The sequence below is a fragment of the Barbus barbus genome, assembly GCF_936440315.1.
Source record: "Barbus barbus genome assembly, chromosome: 33".
NCBI classification, from domain to species: domain Eukaryota; kingdom Metazoa; phylum Chordata; class Actinopteri; order Cypriniformes; family Cyprinidae; genus Barbus; species Barbus barbus.
The window spans coordinates 8881248-8901798 of NC_136761.1; the positions used below are offsets into that span (position 1 = coordinate 8881248).

The 20551-nt window shown below is 36.5% G+C and overlaps 1 protein-coding gene across 2 annotated transcripts; it reads left to right on the top strand.

Annotated features, from left to right (window-relative positions):
- The first annotated feature begins 263 nt into the window (after window positions 1-263).
- Window positions 264-19935, top strand: LOC306853300 (MORC family CW-type zinc finger protein 3-like). 2 transcript variants are annotated; one of them, XM_079390605.1, is made up of 17 exons: window positions 264-377; window positions 470-542; window positions 1446-1578; window positions 1664-1884; window positions 2691-2838; window positions 4073-4232; window positions 9713-9841; window positions 10288-10407; window positions 10650-10753; window positions 11402-11575; window positions 13041-13160; window positions 14577-14654; window positions 14899-14938; window positions 15519-15685; window positions 16258-16861; window positions 17975-18231; window positions 19000-19935. In XM_079390605.1, the coding sequence occupies exons 1-17, from the start codon at window positions 339-341 to the stop codon at window positions 19151-19153; spliced, it is 2721 nt and encodes a 906-aa protein (XP_079246731.1). In that variant the 5' UTR covers window positions 264-338; the 3' UTR covers window positions 19154-19935. The 2 variants fall into 2 exon arrangements, with proteins under 2 accessions (XP_079246731.1, XP_079246732.1); XM_079390606.1 differs by having other exon boundaries at window positions 19003-19827.
- Window positions 19936-20551: the final 616 nt, after the last annotated feature.

The following is a 20551-nucleotide window of genomic DNA, read 5'->3' on the forward strand; positions in this document are numbered from 1 at the left end:
AGAAATATTAATAAAATAATTAATATCAGAAAGAAAGATATGGTCAGATCGGCTTCCACTCCATCCTCTCCTTCAACTACAATAAATAAACGAAATGTGATAACGTGTAAAAATTTATATATATATATATATGAATGTTTTCAAATTATTAAAAAGTTATGATGAAAAAATATATGGCATAGGAAACTAACTCACTCAGAAAAGAGTCTGCAGATGAGATGTGTTCTGTGGAGCTCTGGGTGGGAGTGTCCCGTCACACACACACACACACACAGACACTGAAGGAGGAAGAATGAACCATCTGCATCTCTTTTCATCTGACGTGTGTTTTAACCCTCATGGCGAGACTGAGCGAACACGGGATCCGGCTGAGCTCTGTGTGTACTCTTTCTTATTTTTCTAAAGGCTTTTCTCACGCTCTACGATGTACTTTACGATGATTATATGTTGCGTAATGTTGTTTTTATAGATGAGCCCGTCGTACCTGGAGAGCAACTCCACCAGTCACACATGGCCCTTCAGTGCGGTCGCGGAACTCATCGGTGAGCAAAACACAAATGCATTCATTTATTCAGAGGAAAAAGTCAGGTTTTGTTAGGAAATGGCGATACTTTCGGTTTTAACTTCCGCGAATCTCATAGACAATAAATGCGCACATCACTTGTGCACCTGTTGCAGCTCTTTTAAGGCAAAATACAGTCACAGATGCTAAAATTATCATTAATGGTGTAATGTCAACACGCACAATGCATTTTGCGCGGTAAAGTTGGGTTTTGGATTAAATGCATAGTATCTGAACACGTAAAATGTCTGAATGTCATTGCATTTGATAATAAAATACCGCAGAGCAACACTTGGGTGCATCCCATCGAATGCATTTTGATGCAATGCAAATGCATGAATCCAAAAAAGATTTAATGCAAAGATAAACGAACACTTTACAAGCAAATAATTTATCAAAAAATAAGTTTGATGGGTTTAACGTTACTAAAACTGTAGATGTAGTGTTCAAATGAAGACTAATGATGTGTTTGTGAAACGTGATGAAATACACCTGCGGTTTCTCTGCTAGGATAGATAGATGGTTTATGGTAAAGGCTGATGGAAATATGTAACGCTTTTAGGATCGGATCTCAGTACCGTTAGAGACAGGAAACTGTGCTCATTACTTTGAGATGACATATTTCTAAACCTTGCTTTTGATGACCTAATGATCAAGATCTGAGGTTTAACTAAATCCATCTTAATATTTCTGCAGTTTCCTGTTAAACGGCTCCTGTGTCTGTTTTTAGGTTGTAGGTTATAGGTTATATTTAGAGATCTGCCTTTTTACAATGGCTTGCAGTTTAAGGCAAAACAGAAAGTGCTGCAAAAAGCAATCATGTTGTGCATGTACAGTATGCAGCTGCACTCAAATGATATAAATTTCTCTGCATGTGTCATAGATAATGCATCTGACCCAGGAGTCACAGCCAAGAACATCTGGATTGATGTTGTGACAGTCAGAGAACAGCTGTGCCTCAGTTTTATGGACAACGGGAGCGGTATGACGCCCAGCAAACTGCACAAAATGCTCAGGTGTGTGAAAACAGACACGAATGATGCCTCAAGTCTTGTTGAGGAGAGACATTTTGTGAAGAGGAATCTCTGATTTTCTTTACAGCTTTGGATTCACAGAGAAAGGCTCCAGTAAAAGCAGTCATCAGCCCATCGGCGTATACGGAAATGGGTTTAAGTCGGGTTCAATGCGTCTTGGCCGCGATGCTCTGATCTTCACAAAAAATGGTGGCTGTCAAAGCGTGGGCATGTTGTCTCAAAGCTTCTTACAGGCCATTAAAGCTCAGGCTGTGATCGTACCCATCGCCCCGTTTAACCAACAGACCAATATCCTTCTGTTCAGTAGAAATACGGGTCTTTCAACTCAAGACATGAAAATTTTTCTGTTTGATTAAAACTCCTGTTGTGTTCAAAACCTTTTGTGTTTGGGGTCAAACTCAACATAGCTCACATTGGTTTGCATACAATTTGACAAAAATCATTTTGAAAATAGTCATATAAAAACAGAAAATGTCTATTCTAGCTTGTCAGAGACTACAAAATATAAAATAGGTGAGAAAAGTATTTCCTTGGATGATTCAGAAGGCGATTCTCAATTTCGAGTAAACTTTGAATCTTGAATTTCATAAGTTCTCAAGAACTTCATATATTAGTGTTGGACAAGCTTACTTCACTCTTTAGTGTTCTTTAAAGTGTTAATTGCATGGAAACCACTGGGGTTCAATAGGGGAGTCAATGAGATCCCAACACAAAAGTCTTGAGAATTTTTCAAAACACATCTATGTGTTGAAACTTTGCATGCACATTCTTGACCATAAATGAGGAGTATTCACCACATTCCAAGAAAAAATAAATAGTTTAACCAGTATTTTGAACAGTTTGAAAATTAGTGGGAGTCAAATACACAACAGGAGGATTAAAGAGAACAGAAGATGCATGGAGTTGTTTTGCATGCATGTGCATGTGCTTTGCATACATATTGTAGACAAGTAGACTATATGCATAGACTATATACATACAGAAAAAATAAGATGCATTTATTTGTTTTTCATGCATATGCATGCACTCTATGCATATAGACTGTAAACGGATGTCTCAGTGGGACAAAACATTGCCTTTAACTCCTGCTTCACAGACACTGGTGGTAACAGAGGATTCAGAGGCGAGTCTGAGAGCCATCCTGAAATATTCTCTCTTCCAGAATGAATCTGAGTTACAAGAGCAGTTGGACTCCATTCAGGGCAAAAAAGGAACCAAGATACTCATCTGGAACATCCGCAGGTCTGTCAGAGTTGCGTGGATGCAGTCAGTCGTAGTGAAAGATGAAATGCAGACAGGAGAACCATTATGTTCAGTGTCAAAATTAATTTGCATGTAATTTACATGTTGCATGCAGGTGAGTGTACTGACTCTGTCATAACAACATACTCCTGATTTGTGTTTGTTTTGAATATAACCCTGAACTGCTTAGTTTAACAAATCAAGTCATTTTAATCACTTTAAAGCATTTGATTCTCTCAACTCTAACAAATAGCATATTTAAGCAATCAAATATGCAGCTGGCTATTTTCTAATCAATGATATTTATGTGTTTACTTGTATTTTTGAGTATATTTATTTTATCTCAGATAACTATGGAAGCCAATTCCCATTATGGAATAAGAAACAAATAAAGGTAACTTTTTATTTTACAGTTCGGAATTTTTTCTTGTAACTATGAGTTTATATCTCACAATTCAGACTTCTGTCTCAATATTCTGAGAAAAAAAGTCAGAATTGCGAGATATAAACTCAGAATCATGAAGAAAAGTGTCAGTATTGTGAGATAACTCACAATTACAAAAAAAAAAAAAAACAGAACTGTGAGATGTAAATTTCTTATATCTTGCTATTATACGTTTATATATTATATATTATATATTTATATATTATATATTATATTTCGCAAATATGAAATTTTCTTTGAAAGTTCATACCTCAAAATTCTGAGTTTATATCTCACAATTCTGACTTGTTTCTCAGAAATGCAAGAAATAAAGTCCGAATTGTCAGAGAAAAAGTTGCAGCCTTTTTATCTCATGCTTCCATAGATATCAGGACTTTTACAGTGTCACTTTAGTTGATGGACATTTTTTGGTTTGAATGGTAGATTTTGTAATATATGTTTATTAGCCACTTCCTTAATAGATTAAATGCAATATGCAAGTATGTTTTATGTGAAACTGATAAAGTATTTTTCTTAAATGCAAATCACTTAGGATAAAAAAAGTGTCAACCAAATCCTAAAATGTAAGTGCAGTTTTAATCAGCATAACTCTTTTACATTTGATCTGTTAAATAAGCATTGAAATATAAAGCTAAAAATATTGAGTGGGTGACTTTATATTTTAATGTTTTTTCATTTTTTTTCCAATTTATCCAAAGATATTTCTCTTTCTAACTTGAATGCAAAAATACTGAATGATTTTAAATCTTTTTTGTCTTTAAATCAAATTTTTACTATCTTCTCTCACAGAAACAAAGATGGAAAGCCAGAGTTTGACTTTGACACGGATGTGGAGGACATCCGTCTGCCGGACATCAAATCGGAGGACATGCAGGGAAAATGGAGGAGAGATTATTACAAGCACCGCAGAGACAGTAACAGCGTCCCTGAGATGGAGTTTTCTCTCAGAGTGAGTGAGAGAGAGAGAAAGAGAGAGAGAGAGATGGCCAACAGAGCGAGAAACTTCCTGACATTTATGGCCTGTGGTTGTTTTACAGTGTGAATGCAAATATGTATGTGTGTGCGGCTGTGTGAGTGCATGTATGTGTGTGCGGCTGTGTGCGGCTGTGTGAATGCAAATATGTATGTGTGTGCGGCTGTGTGAGTGCATGTATGTGTGTGCGGCTGTGTGCGGCTGTGTGAATGCAAATATGTATGTGTGTGCGGCTGTGTGAGTGCATGTATGTGTGTGCGGCTGTGTGCGGCTGTGTGAATGCAAATATGTATGTGTGTGCGGCTGTGTGCGTGCATGTGTGTGCGCGTGTGTGTGTGTGTGTGTGTGTGTGTGTATGTGTGTGTGTGTGTGTGTGTGTGTGTGTGAATTTTAGGTGGAGCTGAGAAAATGATAATACAGTGCCGCAGTGTGAACTGGTGAATTTGAGACTCTAAAGTAACTTTGTAGTGCAGGGATAAAGATCAGAAACTGTCAGAAATACAGTCTTCAAATCATAGACTTTTTTATTATTTACTTTTTCCACTGAGGTACAAACTGTTGTGTTTCTATATTTCAAAATGTATATGTGTATATATATATATATATATATATATATATATATATGTAACGTAATAAAAACATGATATTAATATGTAATTTAAAGAAATAGTTTAATTTAGCTCAAAGGGAATCATTTATGATTTTATAGGGAATTTTGAACAGACTCACTGTTGCGGCGATTCACTGAACCAGCCATATAACAAACTCTGCACTGGATATTAAAATCCCAAATATAGTGAAAACACTATTAAATAGCACAGTAACAAGATCGGCAGATTAAGACATTAACTTCTGAGCACAAACCACAAGATACTTCTCTTTTCAATATAAATAAGATTTTATTTATATAAACCCAAGACATAAACTAATCTAACACATGAACACAAGCATTCACACATTGCAGAAAGAGAGAAAGTAAGGAAAGGATGAGTTTAAGAGAATGAAAATGTGAAATCCCAAGTTTATAGCAATAGCTCAATTGAAAATGTTCAATTGCATAGACCTTTTTTTAGTTTTAGTCTAGTCTTTGTGTGAAGCTGTCATTTTAGTTTTTATTAGTTTTAGTCACGTTCATACTCTTTTTAGTCTAGTCAAGTTTCAGTCAGCTAAAAGTCTGAGCATTTTAGTCTTATTTTAGTCAGAATTATCCATGACTATTTTCGTCTAGTTTTAGTCGACAAAAGCTGATGACATTTAGTCTAGTTTTCGTCAATGAAAATTGTATTTCAGTCTCTCTTTAGTAATGCAATTCTATTTAACCCAGTCAATATAGTATAAGTACCTAGTAGTATAGACGAAACCAAAATTTTCTTTTAGCCAAACCTATTTCAAACAAGGTTATCTTATTATATTATTGTTACCTTATAGACTCAAGAATAAATCCATTCCAGACACGGAAGACGCTCTGATTTGAATTTACAACATTTATTTTACCAACCAAACATGTTAGAAGTACACACACATCTCCCAAAGACGAACTCCGGCTGGCCGGCCATCGGTCCCTTTCTCTGTGTCAGACTTAACTTTGTTGTCGTCTTGAGGAAGTGACGTGGCCTGTGTCTGCGCAGTGCGACCTGATGCAGCCCCTGAAGTGAGTCACCGGAAACAGAAATACTGCAAAATAATAATAATAACACGACTAAAAGAGACGAAGTAAGCTTGTGGAGCCTCTTGTCGACCTTGTCTGGTTTCCAAGGCAGTTAAGAGTCCATGTTCAGAGTCAGGGTCGGAAAACTGTTTAATCAGGACTTCACGAAGTAGCAGGTAGTCTGACTTCGTTCGACTGGGCTGTCGATCTAGGACGTTTCGTACCTCGGAACGGGATGTGGCTCTAAGGAGGTATAACCTGTCTGTGTCAGTCGCATGAGGTCTCATTTCCAGATAGAAGTCGATATCTTGAAGATGGGCCTGGATGGTGTGGCCCTCTGTGGAGTTCGGGTTGAACCTGCTGATGTTTTTAGACAGCTTGTCGAGGTCTTTGATGGTCATCCTATGTGCAGCTCCGAGGTCTGCTTGGATGGGAGGTTTTCTTTCGTTGACAGGAAAGAGTTCTGTGGCGAAGGCAGGTGAGGTTTTTGGGTTGTGGCCCTTCGCTTCTTTCGTTACGTACCAGTTCTTGGATGTGGGACTCTGCTCTGCTCAGCAGAGGTGAGGCTGAGAGATGTTTCTCTCGCCTTAGCTCGTTTCTGCTTATAAGCATGTTTAAGTTCTCTTCTGACCATGTAGAGCTGATCGATTGTATCGTCTAGTCGTTGGGTCAGATTGTCTATTTCAGTACTGTACCTTTCAAGGTGGTCTTTCAAGGCACTGATTTCAGCATTCTTGTCGCTGATTACAGTCTTGGTTTTCTCTAGGAGCTGTTCGGCATACTGGAGTCTGTTTACCAGGTCTTTCTGGGCAGCCTTTGCATGTTGTTGGTCGAGCTGAGCTGCTGTCAGGGCTGCTTGGAGCTCCTTATCTTGTTCCGTTGTTTTCTGCTCCCTCTCGTTGGGTGCTTTGAGTTGATCTTGAACTTTCACTTCCAGCTTATCTATGCGGTGTTGAACACATGTCAGCTCCTCTTGAAGGTGGGTGACGTGCTTGTCGCTAAGTTTCAGCTGGGTTGTGAAGGCATAGCTTATAGAGCTGGTGATTTTGACTAGCTCCTCATGATTGTTGTTCTGGCTTGAATCTTGTGTCAGGAATCTTCTGAGGATTAGGATTATTATTAAAAATAATAACAGTTTAAGGATCTTGGGGGTGAGGTTGTCTGTCGTGCCTCTCAGCCAAGTGTTCCCATCTTCCCCTTGTGCAAAGGGGTCTGCAGTCTGCGGCATGTTGGCACGCTAGGGAGAAGAGAGACTGACACAGATCTGTGTGGAGTGAAAGCCTATGTGTGGTGCGACAACTAAGTGTCGTGTCAGTGATTTTGAACCACTAGTGTAGTGTAGTGATGACTGTGTTGGTCTCAGGGTGTCTAGGTGGTAGACTAAAGATGTGAAGACTTCGTCACTCTAATGAGGAAGAGGGAAAAGAGAGAAAAAGGTGAAAAACAAATTCAATTAAAATAAACAATTCCCTTTTTTTCAAATGAGGAATTTTATTTTCAATTAAATGTTATCAAGGAGGCAAACAATATTATTAACTCTCTGTTTTAGGAAAACAAATATAAAAATAATTCTGATATCTCTGTTCTTAGTCTGACAGGATTGACAATGTACAAATTACAGTTGGACCACTCACCAGGGAGGCTGCGAAGGCAACGGTTGCTCAAAACGTCTCTATTAAATTTTATCTCAGCATTGCATGAGATGTTAAAATTTTGATTGCGTTTTAATGTAGGGAGGTTAGGAAGAACGAAAGAGGGTTTGATTACAATCAAATTCGTAAAGATGATTAGTCTTTTTGACAAGATTGTGTATCACATTCACTTAGAATATTCTACATATATATATATATATATATATATATATATATATATATATATATATATATATATATATATATACATACATATATATATATATATATATATATATATATATATATGTGTGTGTATTTCACAGAAGTGAGTACACCCCTCACATTTTTGTAAATATATTATTATATCTTTTGATATGACAACACTGAAGAAATGACACTTTGCTACAATGTAAAGTAGTGAGTGTACAGCTTGTATAACAGTGCAAATTTGCTGTCCCCTCAAAATAACTCAACACACAGCCATTAATGTCTAAACCGCTGGCCACAAAAGTGAATACACCCCTAAGTGAAAATGTCCAAATTGGGCCCAATTAGCCATTTTCTCTCCCCGGTGTCATGTGACTCATTAGTGTTACAAGGTCTCAGGTGTGAATGGGGAACAGGTGTGTTAAATTTGGTGTTATCGCTCTCAATCTCTCATACTGGTCACTGGAAGTTCAACATGGCACCTCATGGCAAAGAACTCTCTGAGGATCTGAAAAAAAAAATGTTGCTCTACATAAAGATGGCATAGGCTATAAGAAGATAGACAAGACCCTGAAACTGAGCTGCAGCATGGTGGCCAAGACCATACAGTGGTTTAACAGGACAGGTTCTACTCAGAACAGGCCTCGCCATGGTCGACCAAAGTTGAGTGCATGTGCTCAGCGTCATATCCAGAGGTTGTGTTTGGGAAATAGACGCATGAGTGCTGCCAGCATTGCAGCAGAGGTTGAAGGGGTAGGGAGTCAGCCTGTCACAGCCTGCTCAGACCATACGCCGCACACTGCATCAAATTGGTCTGCATGGCTGTCGTCCCAGAAGGAAGCCTCTTCTAAAGATGATGCACAAGAAAGCCCGCAAATAGTTTGCTGAAGACAAGCAGACTAAGGACATGGATTACTGGAACCATGTCCTGTGGTCTGATGAGACCAAGATAAATTTATTTGGTTCAGATGGTGTCAAGCGTGTGTGGCGGCAACCAGGTGAGGAGTACAAAGACAAGTGTGTCTTGCCTACAGTCAAGCATGGTGGTGGGAGTGTCATGTCTGGGGCTGCATGAGTGCTGCCGGCACTGGGGAGCAACAGTTCATTGAGGGAACCATGCATGCCAACATGTACTGTGACATACTGAAGCAGAGACTGGGCCGCAGGGCAATATTCCAAAATGATAACGACCCAAAACACACGCTCCAAGATGACCACTGCCTTGCTAAAGAAGCTGAGGGTAAAGGTTATGGACTGGCCAAGCATGTCTCCAGACCTAAACCCTATTGAGCATCTGTGGGGCATCCTCAAATGGAAGGTGGAGGAGCGCAAGGTCTCTAACATCCACCAGCTCCGTGATGTCGAAGAGGCAACCTGTGAAGCTCTGGTGAACGCCATGCCCAAGAGGGTTAAGGCAGTGCTGGAAAATAATGGTGGTCACACAAAATGTTGACACTTTGAGCCCAATTTGGACATTTTCACTAAGGGGTGTACTCACTTTTGTGGCCAGCGGTTTAGACATTAATGGCTTTAATGGCTCAAAAATGAACCCATGGTACGGCAGCAAATTTCCTTGATTATTACGCCAGAACGAGAGTATAGTTCCTAGCCATATCAGCCTAGAAAATCGCAACTTTTCGTTTTCCGTCGGTCTTAGTACATGATGTAACTACAGAAGACTCAAGCTTTAAATAGGAAAATTATCGAAACTCTTTAGTCATTTTTGAGCGAGATGCTAATGGTCTAATCCGATTCAATGAGCTATGCTAAACTAAGCTAAAAGTGCTACCGCCAGACCCGGAGATCCGGATTCAAAAACGGTAAAACTCAACTGTTTAACTCTTGGGGAGTTGGAAAATGAGCCTATTTCCAAACAAAAGTGGAGTGTTCCTTTAAATGCAAAAAAGTTGAGAATTAAGTGGAAAAATAAACACCAACACAAATGTAATTTATGTCTGCCATTCCAGGCATATCTCAGTATCCTTTACCTGAAGCCCAGGATTCAGATCATTTTGAGAGAGAAGAAAGTTCAGACAAAGCTGATTGCCAAGAGTCTGTCCATGATCGAGAATGATGTCTATAAACCCCAGTTCATCGTATCCTTCTACTTGCCTCAAAACCTGACTTTTTATTTTTATATTTTCTGTTTTTATTTTAATTTGTTTATTTTTGTCATATTTCTTTTAAATGTGCATTTTGAAATATTTTTTATTTTCATATTTTTCTTTTTTTAATTTTAATTTTAATTACACTTTTAGTAATCTGTTTGGCTTTTTAATTAAAAAAATTATTTATTAATATTTTTAATTCATTTTTGTTATATTTTTCCATATAGTTAAAATTGTAGTAATTATCTTAGTTTTTTTTTCTTTTTATTTTCATTTTTATCTTTTTTTTAATTCAAATTTATTTCAATTTTAGTTTTAGTTATTCAAGTACATCAGGTTAAACTGAATGAAAATGTGAAATGTGAAATGTTTTTCCCATAATCCCCTAGTCAAACTCGAGTGTCAAGAGTGTTTTCTTTAAATATGACTCTAAGAACGAAAGAGTGAAGATAACTTTTGGATTCAACCAGAAAAATAAGGAGCACTATGGAATTATGATGTACCATAAAAACAGACTGATAAAGGCCCATGAGAAAGTTGGCTGCCAAATCAAGGTACTGGATCCATTCATGTGGAGAACCGAGATATAAGCAGGTCCACACATAATCTGCACATGTATTTCATGTTATTGTTATCTATTCCACAGAACAGACATCTCCACAAAATCAGCACAGAAAATGCAGAAAACTATAATAGATTCTGTTTGGGCCTGGTTATACCTTAATCCAGATGTAAACAATAACTGTGCATTTGTTTCATTTATCATTGTGTTTCACTTCCCATCTCTCTCCTTCAGTCGTCAGGTCAAAGGTCAGGTGTCGGGGTCATTGGAGTAATTGAGTGTAACTTCCTCAAGCCTGCTCATAACAAGCAGGATTTTGAGTACACCAAAGAGTACAGGTGCATTTCAGGAACTCATCAAACAAATTAACATGCAACGCTACAGCAGTGCCATCTGGCTCCAATAGCAACTCATTTGAATGCCAGACTGAAACTAAATTCAAATCTATGGCCATAGACAAACAAGCTTTGGTGAAACTGATTTTTTTTGTTCTACAGCTGATCACAAATAATGGGTTTAAGTACAGAGTTAACAATACAAGTCAAAGAAATGTCAGTACATTTTTATGTTGTAATTTTTTTTTAATTATTATTTAAAAATTATTGTAGAATTTTATATAAAATATTTTGTGATCAACCCTAAAATATTATATATATATATATATATATATATATATATATATACATTATATGAAATATAGAACACTATAATATAATAATATGCATGCATGTAAAAAAAATTATGTAAAAAATGTTATTTTAAAAAAAAGTAAAACATTATATATATATATATAATATATATAAGTTATGATTATATAATTTACTGTAAATGCATATAAAATCTTGAAATATATATTAATTTTATATAGATTAATTTAAATATATAATCATTTATAGATTATTATCTATAATTAAATAAATAAATGTATTATTAAATAAATATTTCCATTTTTTACTTTTTTTTTTTTTTTGCTGCTTTTCTCATAGACTCACACTAGCTGCTCTTGGTCTCAAACTGAATGATTACTGGCGTGAAAAGAAGGAAAAGAAGGCAAAAGAGAGAGCGTTTCAAGCCTTAGAGAAGAAAAGCCAAGAAGGGGATACTGAGGAAACAGAGGAAGAGGATGGTGAACAGGAAGAGGAAGAGGAGGAAGAAGACGTGTATGATTGTTTTCCTCCAAAACTTTTCACACAACAGTGTTGTGGTACCTGCTTTGCTCTGTTGGTGATCTGTTAGTCAGATGGCCAGAATAGTACCATGGGTTTGTGGGTAAAAAAAAATGAAAGATGGTGCAACCTAACTTGCTAAAAACGGACTATTTGTCTGTTAGACCACAAACCTCACACGTACGTGCATCACAGAAAACACACACACAAAAAGCGTCTTGTGATGGCAGAGGTCGAGTTGAGCTCTTAAATGCAGGTGGGCGGTGCAGAGAAACGTGAAACTGTTAATCACACGGCTAAAGTAGTAGCATGGTTCATATCTGTGATGTCTGCGAGCAAACCGTGCAACAACTAAAACACGCAGCACACGTGATTGATCACAACCAAGGTTCCCATGAAAACAAAACTGACACTTTGTTTTGTTAGCTTTGCAAAAATGTAACGTCAGAACATGTATAGTTTTCGTTTGAGCTTTTGACAAATGTTTGGTTCTTACATATTTTTTTCATCATAATAATCTTCATCATCGGTAGAAGTAAAAAGTTAAACATAGACTATAAGTGAACTACACCACAGTCGCATGACTTAAATGCCTCCAGCATTAATATTCCTTCAACTCTTTCAGTCTTTCAATGAAAGTTTGAACAGTTTGCTAGAGTGCGATTATAAACGCACTCATATGGCAATTTCTTTTCTGGCCTAAACATATATTTTTTATATATGCTAAATATATTATGTAAACAGTGAGGCTTAATGAAATATATATAATTTTATTTTAAAGTGAAAATATATTTCGTTTCAACCTTAATATACCAAAATATATTTCAAAATGTTTTTCAGGGGCAAAAAAATACATTTCCAGTCATACAGTGGGACTTCATTCATTACTTAGTTTTATTCAAATGTTATGCTCGTGTTACAGACAACAAAATCTATGAACGTATTTTCTTGGATTGAAAAATATCTTTAATAAATATATGTTTAAAAGATAGGGAAAAAAGGCCCAAAATATATTGAAAATAGTAAAAAAAATTAAAATAAATAGAAGGTAGTAATGCCATTAGCCATTTGTTTGCAACCACCTTTCAAGTAAAACCCTTAAAAATCACTGATGTGTTTTATGTCGTACAATAAAACATAATATCTGAAGCTTGTGTTCACCTCTGACCTTTTTTCAGGCATTTAACCTAAAAGCCATTGACTTCGGGACAATGGAACTAGAAGAGCTAAAATATTCATTTCTGGGTTTTGACCTATAAATATGCTGTACGTCTTTACTGCGACAGTCTATACCACCTGCTTCTGACAAGCAATAGCAAGTAGAAAATCATGAATTTGAAGCTGAACTCAAGTTTAGTGGCTGGTCCCAACCTTGTTTCAATTGGAATTACATCAACATATGAACAAAAACAACACAACAAGTTGAGCTGGTGTATTAATGGCTTTCTTGTGTCCGAAGGGATGTGATGTGGATTCAGTGTGAAGAGTGTTTGAAATGGAGAGGAATCAGGACTCACCTGTTTGCTGGAAGCGTTCCTGATCCATTCAGCTGCAGCATGCACCCAATACCACGCTTACGGTTAGTCTGTGCCCATTTGGTTATCTTAAATTAAACATGTATGTTCAGAATGCAGTTCTAGTATACTAGTGATGGCGCAGTGGATAAGACACATGCCTTTGGTGTGAGAGACCTGGGTTCGAATCCACTGTGCGACACCAATGTGTCCCTGAGCAAGACACTTAACCCCTAGTTGCTCCAGAGGCGTGCGACCTCTGACATATATAGCAATTGTAAGTCGCTTTGGATAAAAGCGTCAGCTAAATGAATAAATGTAAATGTATACTTGTACATGTACTTAAATACTCGTATATACAGTATATATACTGTGTGCATAAAAAGTGCACCTATTATGCCCCTTTTTACAAGCTGTAATATTGGCCTTGGGTGTCCCCAGAATGTGTCTGTGAAGTTTCAGCTCAAAATACCCAACAGATCATTTATTATAACAGCTGGAAATTGACATTTTTGGGGTGTGTCCAAAAAACAGCTGTTATAGAGTGTATCGCTTTAAATGCAAATGAGCTGCATATTCCCGCCCCGTCTCCAGAAGAGGGCGACGCCTATACGTCTCTCTCTGCATTGCATATCTACAGCAATAAACAGTAGAAGCAACATAACTGAGAGCGAGAGAAGCAGTGTTTAGCCGTACATATGGGAAGCCAAATGCACTGAAAGTGGGACAAAACAGTGCGATGTTACAGAGATCAATTGACCGAGCCGCACAACTGCGCTACCGAAGAATCTTGCGCTATGAACGACGCAAACTATTCTCACAAGCATGACGCTGATCAGTTAAAAAATACTTAATGTACGTACACAAATACGGTTAAAATGCTAGGCACTATAACGACATTCACAAAGGAGTCTGGAGTGATGCACGTATTTAGGTAGATGTTGAGGCGCATTACCTTGAAAAATGAAAGTAATCCACAGTGTCCTCAGCAGCTCAGATGTTGGGAGAAAATTAAGACTCTTATGTTCAGTCTTACATGCAAACACAGAGCTTGCGGATTGCTTGCGAGACATTATTGACGTTACAGCTGCTCGAGTGCGGAGAAAATGGAGGACAGCGTACAACCGCTGAGGGCGGAAACTAAAGCAATGCAGGGCTGTCAATCAAACCCTGTGGCATGCCACACTGCATGAGAATTAAAATGGCAGGCCTAGTGAGACTGACTTGGTTTAAAGGGCATAGTACACAGTATGCAGTACACTAGTATTCCATTCTGCTTTTCTTTACTTATTATTTAATAAGACTGCACAGAGTTAAGGCCTTTTACACATAACTGGCTTAAAAATAGACAATAACCATAAGGGAAAAGATAACTGGATGGCTGAAATGCAAATTATATATTGCATAGTATGCTGTAAACCGCACACTATGTATTAAATTTCAAAATGCGTCTTATTTATTCTTGTGTTTTTGTTGTGTAGGAGCTGTTCGTTACCGGAGGATACGGAGGAAAATGCTGAAGTCACAACACCCAGCTATGAAAAAACACTCAAAAAACAGTTAAGACAGTAAAGTTGTCTCTGTGAAAGAAAAAAAAAAAACATTGTAAATATCACAAATTATTACAAAAAAACAAGTAAAATTGAATTAAATAGAAATAGAAAATTCTTGTAAGGTGAACTCCAGTAATCTTTATTACAACTTATAAGCACAAACTTTACACTAATGTGTGGCTCCACATTCAGATACCTGAAATTGGAGTATGAATGCATGCAGTGTTAATGTGTGTTTTGTTGTGCGCAGGGAACATGCCTCCATCAAGAGAAGAGGAAGATCTCTGGAGGTATTCACCTCTGTTTGTGTGTCAGATGAGGAAGTACTCGTTCCTCAGGACAGGAACTTGGGTTTCTGACTCTCACAAGTGTCAGGGTGTGATCACACTCGCTGTGGGCTTGTTGACTCAGTTGTGTGTGTTTGGTCTGTATAGATGTTTTCTGTAGGTCTGCATGTGGCCTTCTTCTTTTGCATGTGGCAGACATGACAAATAATGCGTACGAGTATGAATGTGAGAGCTTTGCCTATGCAAATATAAATTGGTGGTGTGTGTCAGTGTTTGGGGAACAGCAGTATTTTGATACTGTAGTTTGCCAAGCGACCCAATAATTCTTAAGCTACAGTCATGCTGTCCTTAGTAGATCATTTATAGTTAATGCATCTAGAATTTTTTTTTTCTGTTTTATGGGGAAAAAAAAAATTATATAAGAAACTATATTTTAGTAGTTGGTTCTAATGGCTGCAGTTATGTGGCCATTCAGAGGCATTTATAGAAATTCCATTCATTCATGTGAAATATCACTTCTCATTTTGGTTTTGATACATTGATCTCACTTCAGACTATAATAATATGTGTGTGTGTGTTGTAGATGAGTAAAAGCCCAGTGCGTCCTCTCTGTCGAGGACTATCTGAACCTGCATCAGAAAGCAAACAGGATGAGGTCACAGTTACCATGACCACAGATACACAGGATACAGCTGAGGATGAAGTCAACGTCGTTGTCACAGAAGAAAAAGAGTCTTCACCCTCCCCGAGGTCTGACAGATACACAACTCGGCCATTTACACACATTAAAGAATCACTTTTGCAGTTGCTCGTCATTAAGAAGGAAGCAAGTACACAAATGCAGATGCAAATCCTTGGTTGATGCATTGCAGTGTATTTAACATGTTTAACAAACGTTGCTGTGTTACTGTGGTGGTGACAAATGACAAACTATATTATACAATATTTAAGTGGGTGATACAGAGACCTTCAACTTCGACTTTAAACCAGATATTTTATTATTCAGGAACCTTTTAATATAAGTTGTATAGAAAATATAATATAGAGGTTATACCAAATTTGACATTTTTATTGTTTTAATGTAATTTTTTTTTAAAGAAAAGAGAAAAAAAAAGTGTAAAAAAAAAAAAAAAGTAAATCAAATGAATGCATTTATTTCAACAATTGACTTATAAAAGTAAATAATTTGTAGATAATATTTTACAATATAATTGGGTCTTTATACATGAAAATCTAAAGCTGCCTTTATACTTTAGCACTTCCCGCATAGGAAATCATCAGACTAACTTATTTTTAGTAACTAAGCTTACTTATTTTTTTAGAAAAAGAAGGAAAGAAACATGTTCAGACATTGAAAAGGGCAATGAGTCCCCAAACCATGCTGAAGCTCCAGACGTCCCATCTGAGGGAGAGACAGAAACAACAGACAAAACGCAGGAAGGATCAGAGACAAACAGCAGCATATCACCAGCGGTGGATACGGTGGCTCAGGAGGACATTATTCAGCCAGAAGCCGCTGTACTTGAGGGCCCAGTTGAGCCCCAGACGTCTCAGGGGCCACAGATGCCCAAAGATCAGCCCAGGATCCCCCCTCACCCACTCTCACCACACACCTCCACATCCATGACTCAGACAGTGGTCGTCACTCCTCTCAGCCGGCCAGGATTTCAGCCGGTGTCACCGTTACCGGCAGATAGTTCTGACCGTTCGGCACTTGCTCAGAGACTCGCTCAGCTGGAGCGGGAAACCAAGCGGCTGAAAAGAATCATGGGCATTCGTGAACCAGAGGTTGCCATGGTGACGGAGGCGGAAGGGGGTGGGCCTTCTGATGTCACCATGGGTGATTCAGTGTCATGTGACCAAAATGCGGAAAGATTGAACCCGATGTCAAATGAGTCTAGGAGGGAGGAACTTTTTGTTTGTCAGGTAAGGATGCCAGCAGCCAATCAAATTTCAGTGGCTAATGCCAAATCCAAGTGGCAGACTGTTATGAAAATTAATGTATTTGTACATTATACAATGCATTGTATTATTTTTGCATAATAACGTGATAGAATCAGAATTCTTGTTTCTTCTAAATCCTTGCTTTAAGTCATAACAAGTGTATATCTCATTATGTTTTTTTATAAAAATGTGTTATATATATATCCAACTTTATGTATAGAGCTGTTATAATTAGTATAATTTTGTGACCATATGAGCAATTACTCATATATATATATTGTTTTGCGTGATTATACTGTATGTGGATAAAGTGAGATGTACAGAAAATCATGACATCAGTATTTTAAAATTGTGATGCCTTATAGTCGCATTTAGCAGATTAGAGCTGGGCGAAAATATAGCTATATTTTGCGACAATACAAATAGTTCAGATTTGGCTAATGTCAAATCTGAATGGCCAACTATTATGAAAATCAATACATTTGTACATCTTGTGAAAATTAATATGTGTACCAATTTTTGTAAATATCAGCCACAAGGTGGCACTATAATAAGCCAATTTGAGCCACATTAGAACCAGAATATTGTAATATATATTTATAATATATATATATATATATATCCAATAGTAAGATATATTCAACTTTATAAATAGAGCTTTGTGACAATATAGAAATATTTTCTGACAATATAAACAATTAAGCAACCATAATTTGTATGTATATATATATTGTATAGTATATATACTGTTGATTATTTGTATGCAGATAAAGTAGGATGTACTATATATCCATCTTTTAATATATTGTTTGGGCAATAATATAGTTTACATTTTTGACAACATAACAATCAAGCAGTTGAGATTTGATATATTGCTTAGATATAGCAGTTGTATAATTTGTTATTAACTATTAATTTGTTAATACATTTGAGTTATTAATCATGTGAGAAACCTGATTTGTTTGGTCAATCATTAAACATCAGTAAGGCCCTATGTGTAGTTTTTAATCAGATTGACACCATAATTAATCAATAGCACACAACATTTAATAAACTAATCCTTTTAAATCCATTTTACATACCTTCAATCTGTAGAAATCAGAGGAACAGGCCAACAGACTTCCATCCAGTTCTTCCCCCATCCAGCAGGAGGCAGAAACAAGTCCGAGAGATGAGCTGTACTGGAGCAAGACACTAGCCAAACTCCAGAGTGAGAACCAGACACTGCTAACTGATCTGAACGAGCTGAGAACAGAGAGAGACCAACTGCTGAACCGAGTGAGACAGACAGAGAGAGACACTGAAGACAGGAGAGACCAGAGCACCAACACACCCAACCACACTTACAATAGGTATGACATATCTTATTTTATTTGACTTTTCCAACAATATTTAATTTGAAAAACATCTATATATTTTAATGCATATATATATTTATATATAAAATATATATGTAGTTTATATATCAATATATAATATAAATAGATATGTTTTTAAAGAAATTAACACTTTTATTCAGCAAGTATGCATTAAATTAATCAAAAGTGATAGTTGTGTCTTTTAACAGCTGAAGTCATATTCATTTACATTTGTATTATTGTTTTATTGTCATTTTTATTTTTTCTTACATGTTTCTTATTAAATATTTGGTTTATACATCTATATATCTTTTGTATATTATATACATAGATATAAAGGTTTTTTCGAGGGACTTTTTTTTCAGCAAGGATCAAAAGTGACACTGACATGCATAATATTGCTAATGACACAAATAACATGTATAATATCTCTATATTATAGAGATTTTCATTTCAAATTAATGCTGTTTTTCATGTTTTCCAAAAAAAAACCTAAAAAAAACTGATAATAATCAGAAATCTTTCTTGAGCAGCAAATCAGCAAACTTTCTGAAGGATCATGTGATACTGAAGACTGGATTAATTTTTGGAGTAAATGACAGGAATAAATTAAGTGTAATAAAGTAATTGTAATAATATTTCACAGATTTGACAGTATTTTTAATCATATAAATGCCTAAATAAATTCTACTGTGTGCAGACACACACACACGCACACACATACACAAATATGAATATGTCTTTGTCGTTCCTTCTTGACAGCAGTGTGACGCTGGAGAGGTTGCGGTCTATCCGTCAGAATGTGGTTGCATTATTGACTTCCATTCTACCGAACCTGGATATGCAGGGAATCAGCTACGACACGAATGATGTAGACAGCATCCTGCAGCAGATCATACAAGCCAACAACCTGTGATTTTCAACCGGATTTCAGAGCAATGACGGTTTAATAACAAAAATAATTCATCTGAAGCCAAACAGAAGGCAGAGGTTTGAAGGACAGAATAGCAAAATTAGTGCATGGAAAAAGCAGAATTAAAAGGTCTTTTTCATAAACATAAATTATATTGCAAGTTAACATTTCACACACACAAACTCAAATAATTCTTCTCACAGCCCACATTCTTGTAACTTGAAGTTTGCATGCACGGATCTGACAGAAACACTTGCTGTCTCTCCAGTGCTGCAAGCTAAACTACTTTCACAATCACGTCACAAACATTAGAGGTTTCACACAGACGCTTTTCATTTCAGCTGCATTGCTCTTCTAGCGCTTACTGTAAATACACACATCTGCAGGCAGCTTTTTGATATTTAAACTTGCTATTTTTAAAGGAATAGTTCACGTCAAAATTAAAAACTGCTTGAAATGTACTCATCCTTAGTATATTTTCGCTTTTGGGTGAACTATTCTTTTAAGAGCGTTTAATACAAACATTTTTAGTATTATTAATTTTCTATAATTATTACATTTTCTATTATTTTTTTTTTTTTAATGACTTAACACATAAATTTAACCACTGATGAACAGATACTAATGCCACTGAGTCATTTTCCTTTTGTTCATTACATAATAAAAAGTCATCAGTGCTTTGTTTTGGAAGAGGTTTCTTTCAGTCGCACTTTGGACAATGTGCACGAAAAGACTAAATACACTCAGATTTTCCATAACTTGATTTTTATTACACAATACTGGTTTCATGACAATAAGTTTTAAAACAACTTTTAAATGAGTGGACATCAGATAATAACTGCAGGTCACAGACAGAAGCCTACAGAAATAGAAACTCTCCAGCAAGAGAACAACAAGTAAAGATTCACTCCTTTTGCAAAATGCAGGATGAAAGTGGAAGCGGTGTTAGTTTGTGCATTAATTAGAAACACAGTGAAGCCAGTTATTTTCACAGTTGGACAAGAGGTCACGTGGCAGGAGCGGGAGATTCATTCACATTCAGATTCAAATGACAAAAGTACGTTTCATAGCGGAGATGAACTTATGTTTTAAATCAACCTGTGCAATTTTAAAACAGTTTTATATATTTTAATGCTGCATCACTGATTTAAAATCTCATTTCTACTGGTTCAGATGTTGCCTTCTAAATTCTGTCCCATTTAAATCACGTTAAAGCTCTTTAAACATCTGAACATTAATACTGAAACCTTTCAGGATTTATATTTTAACCTGAACAGGTTTAATTTAAAGCTAGTTTACTTAGTACAAAAGCAAACTGTTAAAAAACACAAATATAGAATAGAAACGAATTACAGGTGACAGGTCAAACAAAAGCGGAGCGATACATGACTATAAACAAAC

Coding starts and splice junctions, on each gene's coding strand:
- LOC306853300 (XM_079390605.1), top strand. CDS start 339: ATGGCGAGACTGAGCGAACACGGGATCCGGCTGAGCTCT. Junction 1,579..1,663: donor AAACTGCACAAAATGCTCAG/GTGTGTGAAAAC, acceptor TTTTCTTTACAG/CTTTGGATTCACAGAGAAAG. Junction 4,233..9,712: donor AGATGGAGTTTTCTCTCAGA/GTGAGTGAGAGA, acceptor CTGCCATTCCAG/GCATATCTCAGTATCCTTTA.